This window comes from Hermetia illucens, chromosome 4 (assembly GCF_905115235.1).
Source record: "Hermetia illucens chromosome 4, iHerIll2.2.curated.20191125, whole genome shotgun sequence".
Taxonomy (NCBI): domain Eukaryota; kingdom Metazoa; phylum Arthropoda; class Insecta; order Diptera; family Stratiomyidae; genus Hermetia; species Hermetia illucens.
This window is the reverse complement of record NC_051852.1, coordinates 76,821,091-76,839,440: the sequence shown is the minus strand read 5'-3', so window position 1 is coordinate 76,839,440 and position 18,350 is coordinate 76,821,091. Positions and strand designations below refer to the sequence as shown.

Genomic DNA, 18,350 nt, shown 5'->3' with positions numbered 1-18,350 from the left:
ATTCGAAGTTTTCTTGCAAACTTAGAGGGGCAAAACACAATCGAAAATGACTTGTATAGCTTTTTTTCGTAATATCATTAGGAAGGAGGAGATAGCGGCGCTAATCAAATAAGACAAGTAAAACGGACAAAATCTAAAAGTGCATCGTGAATAGATGCATCTTGTCCTGCTTATGTTAAAAGATTTTGGTGATTATTTCTCTAACGTCCGCATATTTCCGTTTCATTTGCAGATGTTAGTTTGTTCAATCAAACCTTTTGATAGATAAACAGATCGGCTAAGAACGATTTAAGCGATTCTGAAAAATATTTAGAACTAAACTTGTAAAGATATTTAGTTCGTCAAGTATTGTCTCAATTATTCAAAGGGGACTTTGAATATATAGGGGCGAATGAAATAAACATGTAAATTCGTTCATCTTATTATTCAATAGTAAAGGATATCATAATAAATAGCTACTAAACAGTTATTTTCATAATACAGTACAGTTGAGGTTAAAGTAAATTATTTAAACGACAAAGTCCTAAACTAGATAAGTCCCCGGCATTGCTCGACAAAATCTTCATTGCGGTTTTTAAAAAGTAACAAGTTAAAAATTATTATCTCATCGCGTTAAGAGTGTAAACACTCATCAAAAAGATATTTTAAAATCTTTCGAAGGAAGAACGTCTTCGAAATTTTTGTTATATCCAATATTCCTTAAAAACAATGCTACGCACTACATCCGAATCTACCGCCTACTGTGTCTTTGAGTTTTATTGTACGGCCGACTAGACTGCCTCGATTTCGTATAATGATATCGTGAACTTGTTTGCTGCTTGCTAGATGGATCCGTACTACCACCACCACCCATTTTGTTGTATTGGTACTTTTGTATCAGCGGAATTTCCGTGGCAGAAGTTTTGTTGATCTCGAAATCGTCGCTTTTGTTCTCAAGCATTTTCAGTTTCGCTTCGATCGCTTGAATTGCGACTTCTTTGCTAATCTTTCGATCTTTGGATGCACCGGCTGCTAACACCGGTATCTCTATTTTGGGTTTAGGGCGCTCCAGCTCGTCCTGGAAGTTATAGTACAATAAATAAGTTATACAATAATTCTGAAAATTTAGAACTTACGTAGTTAATGTTTTTCGCCAAACGCACTACTACGTGTTTGCTTCCAATTAGTTTCCCGTTCAGTTTCTCCAATGCTATGGCGGATTCCTTTGTCTGTAATTAGAAATCAAGTCAATTATGAAATGCACTCGCTTGTGTGCAATTTGAACGAAGGACACAGAAGGCAGACAAGAACACAAAACAGTTTTGGTACTGTAAAGTCAAATGCATTTGTTTCCTCGCTATCCCGGTTTCAACTTTGTTGCAAATATAACTGAAACTTAAATGACCTTGTTGAGATGTTCGTGAGATTACCAGACTACTAAAACAACACAAGCACGTGGTGTATCGGAATATGAGCAGCTTATGCTTCTAGAAGAAGTGTGGGGGTAAACAATTATACGATAGGAGTTAACATTCAAACAAAGACTGCTTTTTGTCGGTTTTCCTTTATTGCCTGCAAAATATATCCAAAAAAGTATTATTGTATGCGCCGGAGGGGTATGAAGTACCAAAATCATCAGGATGCAAGAAATGCAGTCCGCTTGACAAGAGCGGACCTGGCTTTTTTGAAAGCTTAGCTGCAATGGTGTCAGAACCTGTAGTTTCCCTGATTTCATTCAGGTGACATGTGGAATTATTTGAAATGCTTGTGGGAGGGATGAATAAACAAATCCTTTACTTAAATTTTGCTGAAAGGACTGCAACCAGCATCTGTCCGACGTGGATCGCCCCTCGATAAGCAAGGTATCGTTCTTACCATCAGCACGACAGAAGTATAAGGTGATATGAACCTTCTCGCCGTTCCGAATGTCTAGCTAGTCGTAAAGACATTTGTAGTGGGCTGCTGTGATACCGTCAAACGTTCTCTTTGCTTCATTGTTCATTATAAATTTGTCAATCACAGCGTTTTATCACTGAATCTTAATTTATGCATCGGCAACGCCAAGTACCACGGCTTAAGAACCCCTTGCCAGACTCGCTGCCTGCGAGGGATGTTCAGGGCACTCTTTGTTTTTTTGGTCGATTTCACGTTTGTAATGGTCGGCAATTTTAACAGTAAGAATATTTTCTCTTTTTTTCACAAAATCGACACCATTAATTTTCGGCAACTTTGACGATAGTTTGGTGGGATAACAATCAGCAACTGATGTTACGGTGCAATGGTTTCGTAGGGTAATAACGGTGGAAATCATTACCTTAAATGAATAGACAAACTTTTGATAAACCAAGTTATAGTTTGGCCGTGGGGGTCGGCAAAATCCATATGATTGCCAGTTTCGTGGTGTATAGTATATCAGAATCTTTACCCTCATGGCATCGATTACTATCACTCTCTTTACCGACATCGGCATTAAAATTACGAGGAATGTGAATACGGTCGTCAGCAAGCATTTTGTAGGTGTTTGTGTTGTATGTGTTGTACTAGAAGGCATATTTCTCGGGATAGAGTCAACATAGGGGGTAGAAAAAATTAATTGTGACGTGATCATAATGAGCTCCATGAACCTATTTTTCATTTTATGGAATCACCAAAAGTCTCAGGGACCGTCGCAATTGCATGTATTTATCTTCAATCTCCTGCTCAAAATCCAGCGCAATTTAGCCACAATCTATGTTTTGGTGGGAGTACGGGCAGATTATATCACTGTGGTCGAGGTTTTTAAAGCGAAGATGAAATAATCTAATAAACCCCTCCGGGTCTTGTAGCTAAGAACGTTGACGATAAAGAGAAAAATTATGATGGATGATATGATATAGCTCCCTTGGATTTCAAATTCTACGATGAAAAAGGTAGAATCTTAGGCCATTCTAGAATGTTCTCATGTGACCGACATAAGCTTCAGTGGTAAATTAACTAAATGAAATTACTGCTCTTCTAAAACGTTTTTTATGAAACTACTATCAATAAAACAACAAAGTAAGAACAAATATTGGCAAGAACCACCAAGCATGGAAGAAACAATCCGTGCAAACCATCGGCTTAAAAATCATAAGTCACCAGGAACCAATGGAACTACAGCCGAACTGGTTAAATATGGAGGCGACTAGTTACACCAAACGGTGTACTACTGTACTACTTATACTCAAGGTGTGGGACAACGAATCAATGGCTGACGATTGGCAACATAACAAGGGAGATATTACGCAATGCAGAAATTATAGAGGTATCATATTGCTGAGTACTATCTAAGATATTCTCCGCTATCTTGCTAGGCGTGATAACACCATAGGCCCAGAAAATCATCGAGAGAATTCGGTACCCCAGCGAAACTGATAAGACTGACTAGGCTGACTCTGACCAATGTGCAAAGCCAGATAAAAGTAGCAGACAAGGGGATACCCTCCCTTGCGTTCTCTTTAACCTAGCCTTGGAAAAAGTAATCCACGATGCAGATGTTAATGTAAGAGGCACAATCTTCTTCGAGTCCAGTTAACTATTGACCGATGCTGAAGATATCGATATTATGGAAAGAACACTGCGAGAGGTACAAACTGCCTTCATCCAGATCGGGCAGGCAAGCGCAAGATTTTGGGTTGTACATTAATGAAGGCAAGACGAATTACATAGTGACAATGTGATCACCAAAGACAAAGAAGCCACAACATCAAATCGCACTGGTCAAATAAGAACAATAAACATAGGAAACTACAACTCTGAGACCGTTGATAATTTCGCCTATCTAGGGTCGGAAACCACAACCGATAACAGCTACGACGATGAAATGCTCAAAACACCTCATCACATGGTCAAAGCTCGTACTTTATAAGGCAATGATCTTGCAAGTCCTTATGTATTTCTTGCAGATTGGGGTTCTTAAAATTGCAAAGCCTTGGCCGCATTTGAGGGAAGAATCCTCCGAACAATTTTTGGTTTACTACATGAGGATAGACGGCTGAATAGGTTGTGGGGGGGGGGGAGGGGGATCATTGAATCCATATGGCTCATTATGATCCAGTCCAAAAAGTTATAAGGGCAATATTTATAGCAGAAAAGGAAGATGTGGCAGACTCTGCCTCAGATGAAGCGATGGCGTAGGCCAGGGCACCAGACAGCTTTTAGGAATATCGAATTGGTGGACGTCGGCGCAAAACCGGTATGCCTGGAGTTCCTTACTGAGGCAGGCCTAGACCGGATACCGGTTGTTGCGCCGTTGATGATGATGACGAATAAGCGTCGGGAATCCAAATTGATAGCTAATAGTTTTGTATACGTTTTGTATACTATAGGCTACTAGTATTCAATATTGCAATATCATAACACAGACAGGATCATCTATCATAACGCAACATTGCGCAAAACTGCGTTATGATACAGCATCTTCCGTATGATGAGTCCACAAAGTTTCTTCATTAGATTTATGGGAAAAACTAGTGAGCACTCAAAATCGGACATTTCCTTTAAAAGCTGGAAAGTTTCACTTACGAACCATGATTTTCTGCCAAACTCCAAGCGATGGGCCATAAACGGCGCTTTACCTACATGCTAAATCATGTAGTCGTATAGGACTAATACCACATTGCACGTACTGAAGTCCTCTGAAAGAATCTGAATCTTTGCATCTGTCACAAAAATAACCCATGATGATTATCTCCGTCTTCCACTACCTGAGAAACATCTTAGATTCCCAGGACCCTTTAATAAATGAAACTCCTGTACTGAACTGCAGGAGTTAGAAGGAATAATTTTGCGAGGAAACAGTCAAATCAGGTGGCTCTCGCCTGAGTGCAGTGATGGCAAGCATGATTTCGTTCCTATTTGAAAGTCGAAAATATATACATGCCACGGTAGCAAGCCAATTCATCCATGATACATGGAATTTTATCAGAGGTTATTTGATTATCACCTGTCAAGTTACTCATCATCGTGGATGGGAAACTTACCACTAACTCCCTTCATCAGACCATCGGAAAACTTACAACTACATGATGCGATGTACTTTACTGAAATCATTTACAACATTGTGGTAAGGTAACCAGCAATGGTGAAATTTCCTCTATCACGGCTCACGCTACGCTGAACTTCTCGTAGTATGATCACAGTTCTCTATCATCATTATAATATCGAAATTTGCACGTTACTAGACCACGGATTTCTATTTCTTTTAGTCACAGTTGACGACAAGAGAGTCCCTATCTCAGCAGGGTTTATGTTTGTAGTAAATGTTCTCAGCATAAGAACCTCACGTACTCCCTGAGCTGTCTAAGTTTTATACTGTTTATTTCTGTTAATTAGCTAACTACACTCCCGTCCTCAGATGAATTAGTGTGTACACCGATCAAAGAAAAAAAACTGACTCAGATGAAGAATTGGTACCAAAAAGGAAAAAAAATTGCGGAAGAAAGGCGGTTTCTACATCAAGGGCAGGAAAGTGTCCCATAAAAATATGTTTAGAAAATAGATTAGAGCATTTTACGGTGAAAATTAAGTAAGGCTCACCAGCCCGCCAAAAAATCCAAATTAAAAACTGCGATGAAAGCAAAGCATTTCCATTTCCATTTCAATAAAAACGACTACATTTCAATACTTGTTGTATTTTTACTGGTCTGCTTCAGTGACGAATGGGATTTTCTAAAAAAAAACGATTTGTGCGTTATCGTTGACGTTGACAAAATTCAACCCGACCGCGTTATCCAGGGCGTACAACATTCTATAAAAATAATGGTTTCATCTGATATCAGTAGCAAGGGCACTGAACGCCTTTACGTTGTAAAATGAGACAGTACCAATACAAGGATGCCCTACAAAACCGACTGCTGCCACAAATCAAAGAATGGTCTCCGGATGGTGAGCAATTCCTTTTTATGCAAAGTGAAAAGAGAGTGTCATTTTGTGTGAGGTGTCAAATTTTTTTTGATACTAGGTGAAAAATAGGACAGTGAGAGCTTAAATTATGAGCCCTAAACGTGAAACAGGTTTCGTTCTCAGAATATATCCTCTCAGAATACATACCGTTGTGACATCTGCTCAAATAACCATATTTTGCAAATTTACCCGAAAATCCCCCTTAAATTCATTTAGCAGGACAAAATTTCGCATCAATATAAGGGATGTAATAGGACATTTTGGGAAGTTTGAAGGAAATCCAACTATTATTAACCAAGTTATAGAAAGTGGCATATCAATGAAGGCAAGACAAAGTATATGGTGGCAACGTCAGCACTGAAAACCAACCAACCAACAACATCAAACCGCACTGGTCAAACAGGAAGAATAAGGATAGGAGAATACAACTTTGAGACCGTTGATAATTTCTTCTATCTAGGGTTGAAAATTACAACCGATAACAGGTGCGATGATGAAATCCGGACACGATTGTTATCAGCCAACAGAGAGAAATGTCTCACCATAGGGTCAAAGCTCTTACTGTACAAGACCATGATCTTGCCAGTGCTTCATGTATTCCTCGGAGATTTGGGTTCTTAGCAAGAAAAATTGCGAACTTTTGGCCGCGTTCAAAAGACGAATCCTCCGAAGAATTTTTGGCCCCCTACATGAGGATGGACGATTCCGTAGCCTACATAACGACGAAATCTATGAGCGATACCATGACCATCAGGTTGTGGATAAAATCCGGCTCAATAGGTTACGGTGGGCGAGTCACTTAATCCATATGGATAAGGATAAGGGCAATATCTATGGTAGAAAACGAAGACGAGGCAAACTCTGCCTGGACGCCAGACAGCTTTTAGGGATATCGAATTGGTTGAGCTCGACGCAAACCCGGGAGGTCTGGAGTTCCTTATTAAGGCAGGCCTGGACAAGATACCGATTGTTGCGTCGTTCATGATGAAGGGGTATATGACGTCATCATTATATGTCAATTCCTCCATCCCACAATAAAGGGAGTTCAAATGGGTAAGGGACACATGGACGCTTATTTGTCCTATTTTAGCTTTTTTTAGTTATTTGTATATCAGAATCAATTGCTCACGACAGAATATGTATATGCTAATAAATTTTGCGGGTCATGTACAATTCTAGCGATATTCAATTTACGAACATATCTATGTATGTACGGTTTCGGATACGAAGAAAAGCTGAAATATTCAGATGCGTAATTATGTATGTGTACAAGTGCGCGGCAATCTTTGTTTGTTTTGGATGAGTATATTATTGAAGATTTTATGGCGCGTCCAGACACTTGCCACTTACCGCAAACTTCAAACCTTCAACAAATATTTATTTTGATTTTGCATTACACTAGCTACAGATGTGCAACCAAACTGTGAAACAAGTTGTTGGTTGGCGGAAGATTCCACGTGTGTGGGCAACTGTGGTTACAGTAATCTCAACAATAGAAACACTACTGGCCTAGACAAAATGCCAAATATTGTCCTCTTAAAATGTGCTAAATCTTTTATCCCCTTCTTATCTCAGCTGTTTAAGCAATGTCTACTCCTAGTCCATTTTCCTAACCCATAGAAGAAGTCAAAGCCCCACATCCTCACATTCGTAAACAAGTCGGAAACTGGAAGGTGAACGCATCAGATATGAAAAATTTTGTGTATTTCTAAGATAAGAAGATTTGAGTGGGCTTCTGTCCGATTTATACCTAACTCGCAATGTCTATACATCTACTTTGCAGACTATTCACTCTAGTATTATACTGACATTCAGTTTTAGGAGAAAGACAGAAGAGACAAAACATCACCTAAAAACCACTTTTCGTAAGTTTCGCAAGTTGCGGGAACAGTTGTCGATACCGATGCCGAGTATCAGACTGACGTTGAGCTTGCGTTAGAGGCTGGCTTCGGACAGGCTCTTGGGTTCAAGTATTTGATTTATAATGTTATGGATTGGAATAAATGTCAGCTGCTGGTTGATATGTGTGGCGTTGGTAGTGTAATAAGTAATACTTAGTACTACCTTATTAGAATTAATTCAGGGTCTCTCTGTCACATCCAATTTATTCGGAAACGCTTGAAGCGTATGGTTTGTGAATCCCCGCCCCATACATGTGAAAGGAGGGTGTAACTTTTTTTTTTCACAGAATATAGCCAAATGAGAAGGCTTGGCTAGTACTTTTCGAAATTCTTATTTCTGATATTGGGTGAAAAGTACGGGAGTGAGGACTCAAAGTTAAATCTAGGCCTTAAAATACCTCCCATTTCGATATCTGCTCAAATTAAGTTAATAATAGCATAATACCATATTTTAGGAATCTATCCGAGAATTCCCCTTAAGTTCATCCTAGAAATACAAATTTCACGTAAATGTATCTAAGGCGTGTATCACCATGTAACGTGAACCCATATCAACGGTGAAGTTGGATATATCAAAGAAGAGCTCAGCTGTATACGAATGGAAAAACGTGTATAGGATGCATATAATATCACATTACCTATAAAGATAATGATTTGCGCACCTCTATTGTTAATGATTTTTTTTTTTTTTTTTTTTTATGGATGGAGGTGGAAATCTTAGAAAGACGCTGCTGCGCCAGGTTGCAGCAGTGTGTGGGATTCACACCCACTAAAACCACCCCCACTCTTCCGCCCCTCCCCGCGGGACCACCGTGAAGTGTTACTTCGCGGGGGAGGCTCTGGTTCGCTATACCAGCTCGTCCATGTCACGTCTCCGTCGCGCCGCCTTCCGAGCTCGATCCAACTCCAGGAGTTTTGTCTGCACCACGGCTACTGCCTCATTTACCGCCATCCAGTTTTCCTCCGACTTCAACATCTCTTCCACCAGGTTGGAGGGCTCGATGTCCGCCCCTAAGATGCTGTTCAACCTCCTTTTCTGCTGTAGAAATCTGGGACAATAGAACATAACGTGCTCCGGGTCCTCGAGTGTAGCACCGCATTCAGGACAGTTGGGAGACTCGCCCAACTCGAAGCGATGCAAGTACTTCCTATAGCCACCGTGTCCCGTAAGGAACTGTGTCAGGTGGTAATTCAATTCTCCGTGCTTTCGGTTGACCCATTTCTCGATGCACGGGATCAATGTATGGGTCCACCTGCCCTTGTCGGAGTTATCCCATCGTTGTTGCCACTTGCCACACAACTCTCTCCTGATGGCATTTCGGAAATCCGCATTCACCTCGGCTGGATTTGCCTTCCGTTTTTCGTAGAGCCAGTGTGCCTCCCTCCCTAGAAGATCTATAGGGATCATTCCTGCGATAACACACACTGCCTCCGTCGACGCCGTCCTAAATGTGCTGCACACCCTTAGCGCAATTGGCCGGTATGCCGAACATATCTTCCTCCGGTTGACCGCGTGGTTCAACGCTCCCGCCCAGACAGGGGCCGCGTATAGCAGGATCGACCTCACCACTCCCGCGATGAGTAGCCTGCGACTATACTTCGGCCCTCCCACGTTAGGCATCATCCTTGCAAGGGATGAGCTGGCATTTGCTGCCTTTTCTCGCGCATAATCCAAGTGTCCCTTGAAACTGAGCTTGGCATCGATCATCACCCCCAGGTATTTGACAACCGATTTTGAGACGACTTCACGATTACCAACCCGGATGGTAACTGTGTTATTCTTCCTACGGTTGGTAATGAGGACAGCCTCCGTCTTTTCGTCCGCCAGGTCCAGCTTGGCCATTCGTAACCATGACTTGATGGTATGAATGGCTTCATTTGCATAAAGCTCCACGTCCTCAGGATGCTTTGCAATTGCAATTACCGCCAAGTCGTCCGCAAAACCAATCAGCGTTGTCTCCTCCGGCACGCGAAGGCCAAGCACTCCTTCGTACATTATGTTCCACAGCAGCGGTCCCAATACAGAACCTTGAGGCACACCTGCTGTCACAATGTACTCCTTCGGCCCGTCGTCCGTCTCGTACCAGAGAAGTCTATCCGAAAAGTAACTCTCGATGAGCCGAGCCAAGTAGCTAGGAACACCCAGTTTGGCCAAAACGCCCTTAATCCAGCCCCAGTTGGCTGAGTTAAAAGCATTTTTGACGTCCAGCGTCACCAGAGCACAGCATTTGCCCATGGCCATCGCATTTCGAGCCAATTCCACGACCTTTGCTACTGCATCGACCGTAGAACGGGCTCGCCGAAACCCATATTGCCGCTCTGAAAGACCACCCGCAAGCTCGATGAACGGGAGCAGCCTGTTGTATATCACCCTCTCCAACATCTTCCCCATGGTGTCTAAGAGACAAATAGGGCGATATGAAGAGGGCACGCCGGGTGGTTTTCGAGGCTTCGGTAGCAAGACCAGTTTCTGCCTCTTCCACTGGGCGGGAAACACTCCTTCCGCCATGCACGATTCGAATGTGCTTGCGAACCACCTTGGTCTGGCCTTGATTGCCACCTTCAGAGCCCTGTTCGGAATTCCGTCCAATCCCGGAGCCTTGCTGTCCCCAATACGTCTGCAGATTTCCCAAAGTTCCTCTTCGGTAACATCAGGGATCGAGAAGACGTCCTGCTGAGCTGCCAGTTGGGGTTCTCTTTCGTCCTGCTCCTACTGCGGGAAAAGAGTTGTAATTATTTGCAACAAGAGCCGTGGGCATGTCACCTGAGGTGATTTTCGCCCGCGGATCTTCTTCATTACAACTTGGTAGGCTGTACCCCACGGATTCGTATTAGCCTCCATGCAGGGCTTCTGGTAGCATTCCCGCTTGCTTCTCCGAATGGCCTTCTTAAGGTTGCTTCGCAGATCCCTGTATTCCTCCTCACGCTCCTGGTGCTCCGGCCTTCCTCTTGTCCTGTGGGAAAGTCTCCTCGCTCGGAGACAAGAGGATCTCAAGGCAGCGATCTCCGTGTTCCACCAGTAGTTTGGCCTCTTGCCGTGGTGCAAACGTCGTCGTGGCATCGTAGCGTCGCATGCTTCGGTTACACGCTGAGACAGCTGTGTGACCCTTTCCACCGCTGTTCCATCCGGATCATGGGCTCCCTCCAATGCGGCCAGGAATGTCTCCTCGTCGAAAGCTCCGATAGACCAGCCAACCGCCTTAGCCTTTCCACCTCAAGAGCGTCGTTGACTGCTTCCCCGGTCCCCAATGTGGAGGAAGATGGCCTGGTGGTCACTGTGGGTGTAGTGCTCACTCACTTGCCAAGCCATCCCCCTCACCAGTGAAGTGCTAACAAATGTCAGGTCAACGATCGAACCCGACCCTCTTCCTCGAAAGGTGGGCACGCATCCAACGTTGGTCAGCACGATGTCCAGCTCCGCAAATGACTCCAACAGAATTTGACCTCTGGTGTTCGTCGATCGGCTTCCCCACTCCAGGGCCCACGCGTTGAAATCGCCCGCAATGATTTTAGGGCTGCGGTCTCTAGCATCCAACACCAGACTGTCTAACATCTCCTCATATTGTGCTAAGGTTGCACTAGGAGGAGCGTAGCAGCTGTAAATATGGACACCGTTGACCTTCGTCCTTATAAAACCGGCTGCCGGGGGGGCCATGACTTCCTGAATGGCCTGTCTTCCGCACGCCCAGATTGCGGCGTTGCCAGACGCATCCACCGCCCAAGTCGCACCGCCGTAGTTTCTGTATGGCTCGCAAATAACCGCGACATCGACATTCGACTCTCGAATGGTTTGCGAGAGCAGGTCCTGAGCTGCCTCACAGTGATTGAGATTGATTTGTATCAATCTCATTTTCCTGTGCGGTTCAGCTCCCTCCTATATACCGGACATCTGCTGCTTCCCGCAATATGCCGGCCGTCCACGCCCTCTTTCCCACTATATAACATACACCGTGGATCTCCGGTGCAATCTTTGATGAGGTGGCCCTCTTCCCCACACTTCCTGCAACTCCTCGACCTATCATGCTGGCTAGTGCATGCCGCCGCAAAATGGCCGAAATCGAGGCATCTGAAGCATCTCTTTAGAGAGATTTGTTCCCTGAGCCTGCACACGACCCAACCTACTCTTACCTTGCCCGCGGTAATCAACTTAATAGCTGATTCCGCCGGCAAACTAATAATAGCGGTCTGTGTGCCACCATATGCCTTCTTCATCCTTTTTATGGCACTCTGGTCTATATCGCCAAGGTTGAACTGCTGTTTTAGCGCAGCACAGATGTCCTCCCGTGAGGTGACTTCATCTAGGTCCTTGCACTCAACCACTATCTCCTGTTTCCGAGCTCTTACCTCAACTTCCTCTCCAAGTACACTTTCCACCTTCCCGCGGAAGTTATCGGCCGACTCGTCGGCGGATTTACTTAACTCGAGCATCAGATTCCCTTTCTGTGTTCGCCTAATACGGCTCACATTATCCCCCAAATCCTTCAATTCCGGGTCTGACTTCACCTTTCGGAGGTTGTCGGCATAGGACATATTTCCCTTCTTGGAAATAATTATTATTTCCGGGCGGAGCTTCTTTTTGTCCTTTTTCCTCTTGTTGCTCACCTTAGTCCATTGTTCGGGCCTCCGGGCGTTGGTTTCTTCCACTTTTGTAGGTGTTGTGGCTGCAATCGTGAGATTACCGACTTTCGCGGGTACTCTCGCCGACTCCGCCTTCTTTGGTGAAGAGGCTTGTTTCTTCTTCGGGGCTTGCTGTGGTCCAAGAGGCTCGCTGGTACCGTCTCTAGCCCGTTTTCCTGTCTTCCCGCCTGCTTTATCACGGGGAGGCGTCACCTGCGTTTCCCTTGTGACCTTGCCAACTGACGCTTGGGAATTCTTTTCTTCGAGTGCCCTGATATAAGACAATTTAATGCCTCTTATCAAGGCTCGAATATTTTGATGGATATTCCGCCTCTCCTTGATGAACTCACACAGTTCATTTATTCGTTCCTGTGTGCGGAGTTGCCAAATCTCCCATCAGGCGCGTCCCTTCGTGCGAATAAGGGAATGCTCGGCGAATGTGTCATGGGCATGCATATGCACGCATCCGGAGATGTGCGTGTATGGGCATGCTTATGCGCAGGGCGGGTAGGTGGGAAGTAAACGCCCACCTGTGGATAAAAATTGGCTATGGGAAGGACACCCAGAAATTAAACCAAATATGGAAGAGGAGAAAAGTAGTTTTTTTACGGTGCAGGGCTTCGGAAACCCAGTGCCGGCGGTTTTTGGGAGTGAGCAAGCGGGCTCCCGGCCGTCGATATCCAACGACCGCAGTGCCTCAGTAGTGGGAAACTTGGCTACTGTGGCATCTAATGCTACAAGAGATAATGGTGGAGTGGAAATTAGGTCCACACCGGATCCCTTTAGGAGGAGTTCGAAGCTTGGGAGATCACCACCGAGAACAATGGTTCTTTTTGGTAGTCGAGATTCGTCGCGGGACTCTGAAAGAAATACGAATAGTCCCTTAATCGAGATCATTCCTTGTGGCGCAAGGCGCGAAAGCAATCGGGAACATACCGGAATGGCGTTCGTTACACTTGGGGAACGAATAAATTGTTAATGATTCGAATAAAGAAACGGATGCTATCTATACTAACAATGAGTCCGCTAAGTACTGAGATGATGAGTCATTGCTAAGTATTTTAGGCTGCGAAGTTGCCAGGTAATGGCACATCGTCCACATGCAATCCGAATCGAAAAATTGCTCGAAAGATTACCTGCCGCATATTTAAAGTGGACTTACTCCACTTCGTGTGTCGACGCTAAATCATAACAATGAACTTAGCCCCTTAGTTGGAATGCTTGGCGAATTAAACTGTTTCTTGTGCCAGCACCCTAGCACAGGTGTCACAGACAGAGACTGACCGAAATTCGCCAGTCCTTCAAAATGCTTCGTGGGTCCGGATAGCTCAGTAGTTAGAGCACTAGGTGTCGTACGTAAGGTCACGATTCAAATTTTGCTGGTGGCGTGTGTGTGTGTATGAGATGGTGGAGAGGCAAAGCATCTGAGCACTCAGATCCTAGTGGTCGATTGTACTCGATTCCCCCGTCTAACAGAATTACCCAGATTCGTTTATGTATAGCAGGATATCCGTTAGTGAATGTGATGCTACCCGCTGCAGTTGCAGCACATCAGCACCAAAAATTTGATGTTGAATTCGTCCATAGACGAGATATTCACACAGAAAATGTTCCGTAGCTCCCGCTTCCTCATTACAGGATGGACATGTGTCATCTCGGAGAATTCCTATTCTGAACATATAGCCAGTCAGAACACCTATAATAATTCTACGAGTCTTCCTGCCTTTCTAATCGGTTTCTATATTCTTGAATGATTTTTGAAGCAATCAAAGGTACAGAAGACGTAGTATATTCTGACATGTATTTTTCTTGTTCGTACCAGTTCTCTTCGTTTCAAGATAACTTCATATCTTCTGCAGATGTATGGGAATCCCAGAATCTGAAAACATTGCGAAAAGTGCATTTAGTTCTCCCAATAAATCTTTTAATGCTTTTTGCGCTCTTGGGGGTAGTCTTTCGTCGCTTACGTTGTTAGTTAGCGGTTATCACCCACTTCAACACACAGCAATCTCTGCGCTAACATAGCATAGATCCATTTAACTAAAATTTCATCAATACTATGTTCTCTGCCGGCATCACAGAGCTTTTGAAACGGAACACAGTCAAACGCCACTTCAATATCCACGATCACCCTCATCGCATACTCGCCATTCATTGCTCGATAGATGCCTTCTATGCCAGGTGTATCATAAACTTGCCTTTCAGAATAGTGTCCATTATCTTTGAAACCAAAGATTGAGAGCAGGCTCACAGCACTTTCCACGAGACATCCTCGAAAAATATATTTTAAAAGTTGTTGTAAGTGCTCTCTTTTTAAAGTTTCAAAAGAATTGTATAGCAGCTCACACTTTTTCATTAGTGACAACCGGTCTCGCAATGTCCTTATTCCCCTTGCAATAACTTCGTCTTGAAAAGTTTTCAGAAACCGGAAATTCTCTCCGTCCCACTTCCCCCGGATGGTGTACTTACAAGAGAGCCTGTGTACTCATTTCTGGGGTTTATGCAATTCCACTCGGTTTTTTAAGAAAGTCTAACTTGGCCGACTCATCCTCTTTAAGGATTCTGCACAGCCTGGAAATCTTCCTTTCTCCTTCCAGTTAATCCTCTAATGGAGATTCGCTTCAAACGTTTTACGAACCTCTTGCATTTCCGTTGTGAGTTCCGGAAGTTGAACCAATCTTCGTTATTATTGTTGTTGCAATGCAATGCTGTTGGCAGTGGGATTTGCATCGTGAGTTAAAGTCGGTAACCACACGAATCAATACTTGAGTCAAATCCGGTTAATAATGATAGATGAGCGCAATGCTACCCAAATTGCTTTGCATCCTAAAGAGTACTGCAATCCTGTAGTGTACCGTCACGGTCTTGAATGAAGGGCTCTGATACGTTTCAAAGCCCAGTTGGATTGTGGCGTCAACGAGTGGGATGGGGACTGTAAATATCTCTGACCAAGAGACGTTTTGCTTCGCAAATCTGTCGAAATTTGCGCGATTACAAATTGAAATTTCGGAATTCAAAATTATTAGTAGACTCATAATCTTTCCTAACCAAAAGCAGATTTGTCCCGACCTACGATAATTTCAAATGAAGTTGGGGATTTATCACTCTTAAGTGTCTCGTTATAAATTCCTACACTTGACCACGCTAAGGACCTTATCGGGTCCACTGGTGATGTTTGCACTCTGCCTTTTATTCATTTCTGGAGTCATCAAGGGCCGTGTGATTGGAAAAACCAAACCCCACAAAAAACAGATTGATATATCCTGGATAAGCCAGGCCTGCCGTTAGTGACCAGGAAATTCGCCTGAAAACACCTTCCTTCAGATTGTTGTTATATCTAAAAATAATTCAATACCAAAGGCTTCACCGATCAAATTAGCTCTTAGCCTTTAGTTTTCCACTTTGGGAAAGTTTCGTCAACCGGAAACCGATTATTATCATTAAACGATACCGGAATGGCTGAAGTCAAGATGAAGTTTTTAATACAACCTTGATTTCTTTTTCGAGAAAATTTCGCAGTTCGCACTTCTTAAAGCATCAAAGATCTTTTTCTTGCCATCAGAAATATATGTTTACTTACAGTTTTGTACGTGACAAAGGCGTAGCCGCGCGGCTGCCCCACTTGCGGCCCGCTTTTGTGGAAGAGCATGTCGAACTTCTCGATGTTACCGCATTTTTGCGCAATTTTCAGTAGTTGATACCGATAAAGAGAAATGCAAAATGAGTCAATTAGAAACAATTTCATGTAAAAGAACGATTGAGGAGGAACACCCACTCACAGCAATCTATAATTGCCGTGATAGCAATAAATCGATAATTGTTTACTTACTCAGTCAGCCGTGTGTCCAGGTTCCCAATCCACAGCCGCCTTTCGTCCAAATTCGAGGTCTGTCAATTAAATTGGAAATCGGTTAGTGAAATTCACAGAGTACTAAAGCAGCTAAAGGGATCTTACATCACTCGCCATTTAGGATTTTAAAACCACCCCACCAAATACGACCAAAGCTAGAAAGTGCACAAGAACTGAAACTTTTGGCAGATGCCTCCTAAAAATAAGATGCTTCGATTTCCATCCTGAAGTTGGTTATGAATCAATTTTGAGTATAAAGTTCAAGCATTTGGCTCAGTATATAATTATTCGAAAAATAAATAACCAATTTAACGCTTGGCGTTGTCCTCATTTGGTGTTAAACAACAATGTGTCCAGTGCATAAAAAAAATAATTGGGCATTTTCATATCTGAAACATTATTGAAAACTTTCATATGGCAACTCAGTAAAACCTCTGTACCAACTGAACAAAGCTAAGTTCCCAACTTGAATCAAATTGTGTCCTGTCATTTTCATAGTGCGGCAGATCGGCTTTTGATTACTTGTAAATTTATTATAAGTTCTCTGTGCACAAAGCGCTGATAGAAATTCGATTCAAAATGCCTACCGGCGAAGTGAACGTAAGCAAAGTGATTGTCCACCCGCTCGTCCTGTTGAGTGTTGTTGACCATTTCAATCGAATGGGGAAAATTGGCAACCAGAAGCGAGTGGTTGGAGTATTATTGGGCTGTTGGCGATCTAAAGGTGTTTTGGATGTTTCAAATAGCTTTGCAGGTAAAATTTGAATGAAAGAGCATTTGGTAGAGCCGTACTAATGTATCCACTTTCATCTTTCAGTTCCGTTTGATGAAGACGACAAGGAGAAGTCAGTGTGGTTCCTCGATCATGATTACCTCGAGAACATGTACGGAATGTTCAAAAAGGTTAACGCCCGCGAACGGGTAGTCGGCTGGTACCACACAGGGCCCAAACTCCACCAGAATGACATAGCAATTAACGAGCTCATCCGGCGCTACTGCCCCAACTCTGTGTTGGTCATCATCGATGCGAAACCGAAAGACCTCGGCCTGCCGACCGAAGCATATATTGCTGTCGAGGAGGTTCACGACGATGGAACGCCAACCTCAAAAACTTTCGAACACGTCCCTAGCGAAATTGGAGCCGAGGAGGCGGAGGAAGTGGGTGTTGAGCACCTTCTTCGCGATATCAAAGACACCACGGTTGGTAGCCTCTCCCAGAAGATCACAAATCAACTGCAAGGTCTCAAAGGACTGAATGCGCAGCTCAAAGATATCAAGAACTACCTGCAGAAGGTGGGGAATGGGCAGCTGCCTCTTAACCACCAGATCGTGTACCAGTTACAAGACATCCTGAACTTGCTCCCCGATATTACAGATGAGAATTTCACGGACACGATGTACGTGAAAACCAACGACCAAATGCTCGTAGTGTACCTAGCATCGATGGTGAGATCCATTATTGCCTTGCATAATTTGATCAACAACAAATTGACAAATCGCGACGCCGAAGAAGGCAAGAAGGATGAGAGCAAGGACAAGAAGGATAAGGACAACAAAGATATTAAGGACAAGGAAAGCAAGAAAGACGATAAGGAAAGCAAGAAGGAAGAGAAAACGGACAAGGGGAAGGAGGACAAGACGAGTAAGAAGCAGAAGGAGTGATAGGGGGTGCGCCAGGATGTGGAGTGGACCAGAGTCGGGGATCACGGTCGCCTTTTTTGAATTGTGTATTAAAATTAAGAATTTGAAAAATTATAAACTTATTTAAAATACATTTTCCCCTTTATCATTTTGCTAAACGTTATTTCTACTACGTGTTTCTGGGAGCCAGATACGGACCTGGGCTAAGAGGGCTTAAACGGAATCACCGGGGGCTTTACAGTCTCCCTCCGGAATTCTTTATTGCAGTCTGTACAGAGCTTCATGCAGCAGTAGCAAAAGAGGATGATTGTTAAGATCCCTAAAGTGTACATCCGTGTTGAATGAACTAATTGCCCGCTGCCGCGAAGCCAATAGCCAAAGTCCTGACACATGAAAAAACACCACACGAGCCTAGTTACGAAGGAGTAGATTGGTTTTCG

At 43.6% G+C, this 18,350-nt stretch overlaps 2 protein-coding genes across 2 annotated transcripts; one reads left to right on the top strand and one right to left on the bottom strand.

Annotated features, from left to right (window-relative positions):
• Nucleotides 1–405: 405 nt before the first annotated feature.
• Nucleotides 406–16,599, bottom strand: LOC119654554 (probable RNA-binding protein 18). Its single transcript, XM_038060001.1, has 5 exons — nt 16,375–16,599; nt 16,249–16,307; nt 16,000–16,120; nt 1,116–1,208; nt 406–1,057 (listed from the first exon to the last, which is right to left on the bottom strand). Exons 1-5 carry the CDS (start codon nt 16,384–16,386, stop codon nt 731–733), a joined length of 612 nt encoding a protein of 203 aa, XP_037915929.1. The 5' UTR covers nt 16,387–16,599; the 3' UTR covers nt 406–730.
• Nucleotides 16,600–16,717: 118 nt separating this feature from the next.
• On the top strand, nt 16,718–18,061 carry LOC119654553 (26S proteasome non-ATPase regulatory subunit 7). The gene is made up of 2 exons (XM_038060000.1): nt 16,718–17,023; nt 17,087–18,061. Exons 1-2 carry the CDS (start codon nt 16,849–16,851, stop codon nt 17,929–17,931), a joined length of 1,020 nt encoding a protein of 339 aa, XP_037915928.1. The 5' UTR covers nt 16,718–16,848; the 3' UTR covers nt 17,932–18,061.
• The last annotated feature ends 289 nt before the right edge of the window (nt 18,062–18,350 follow it).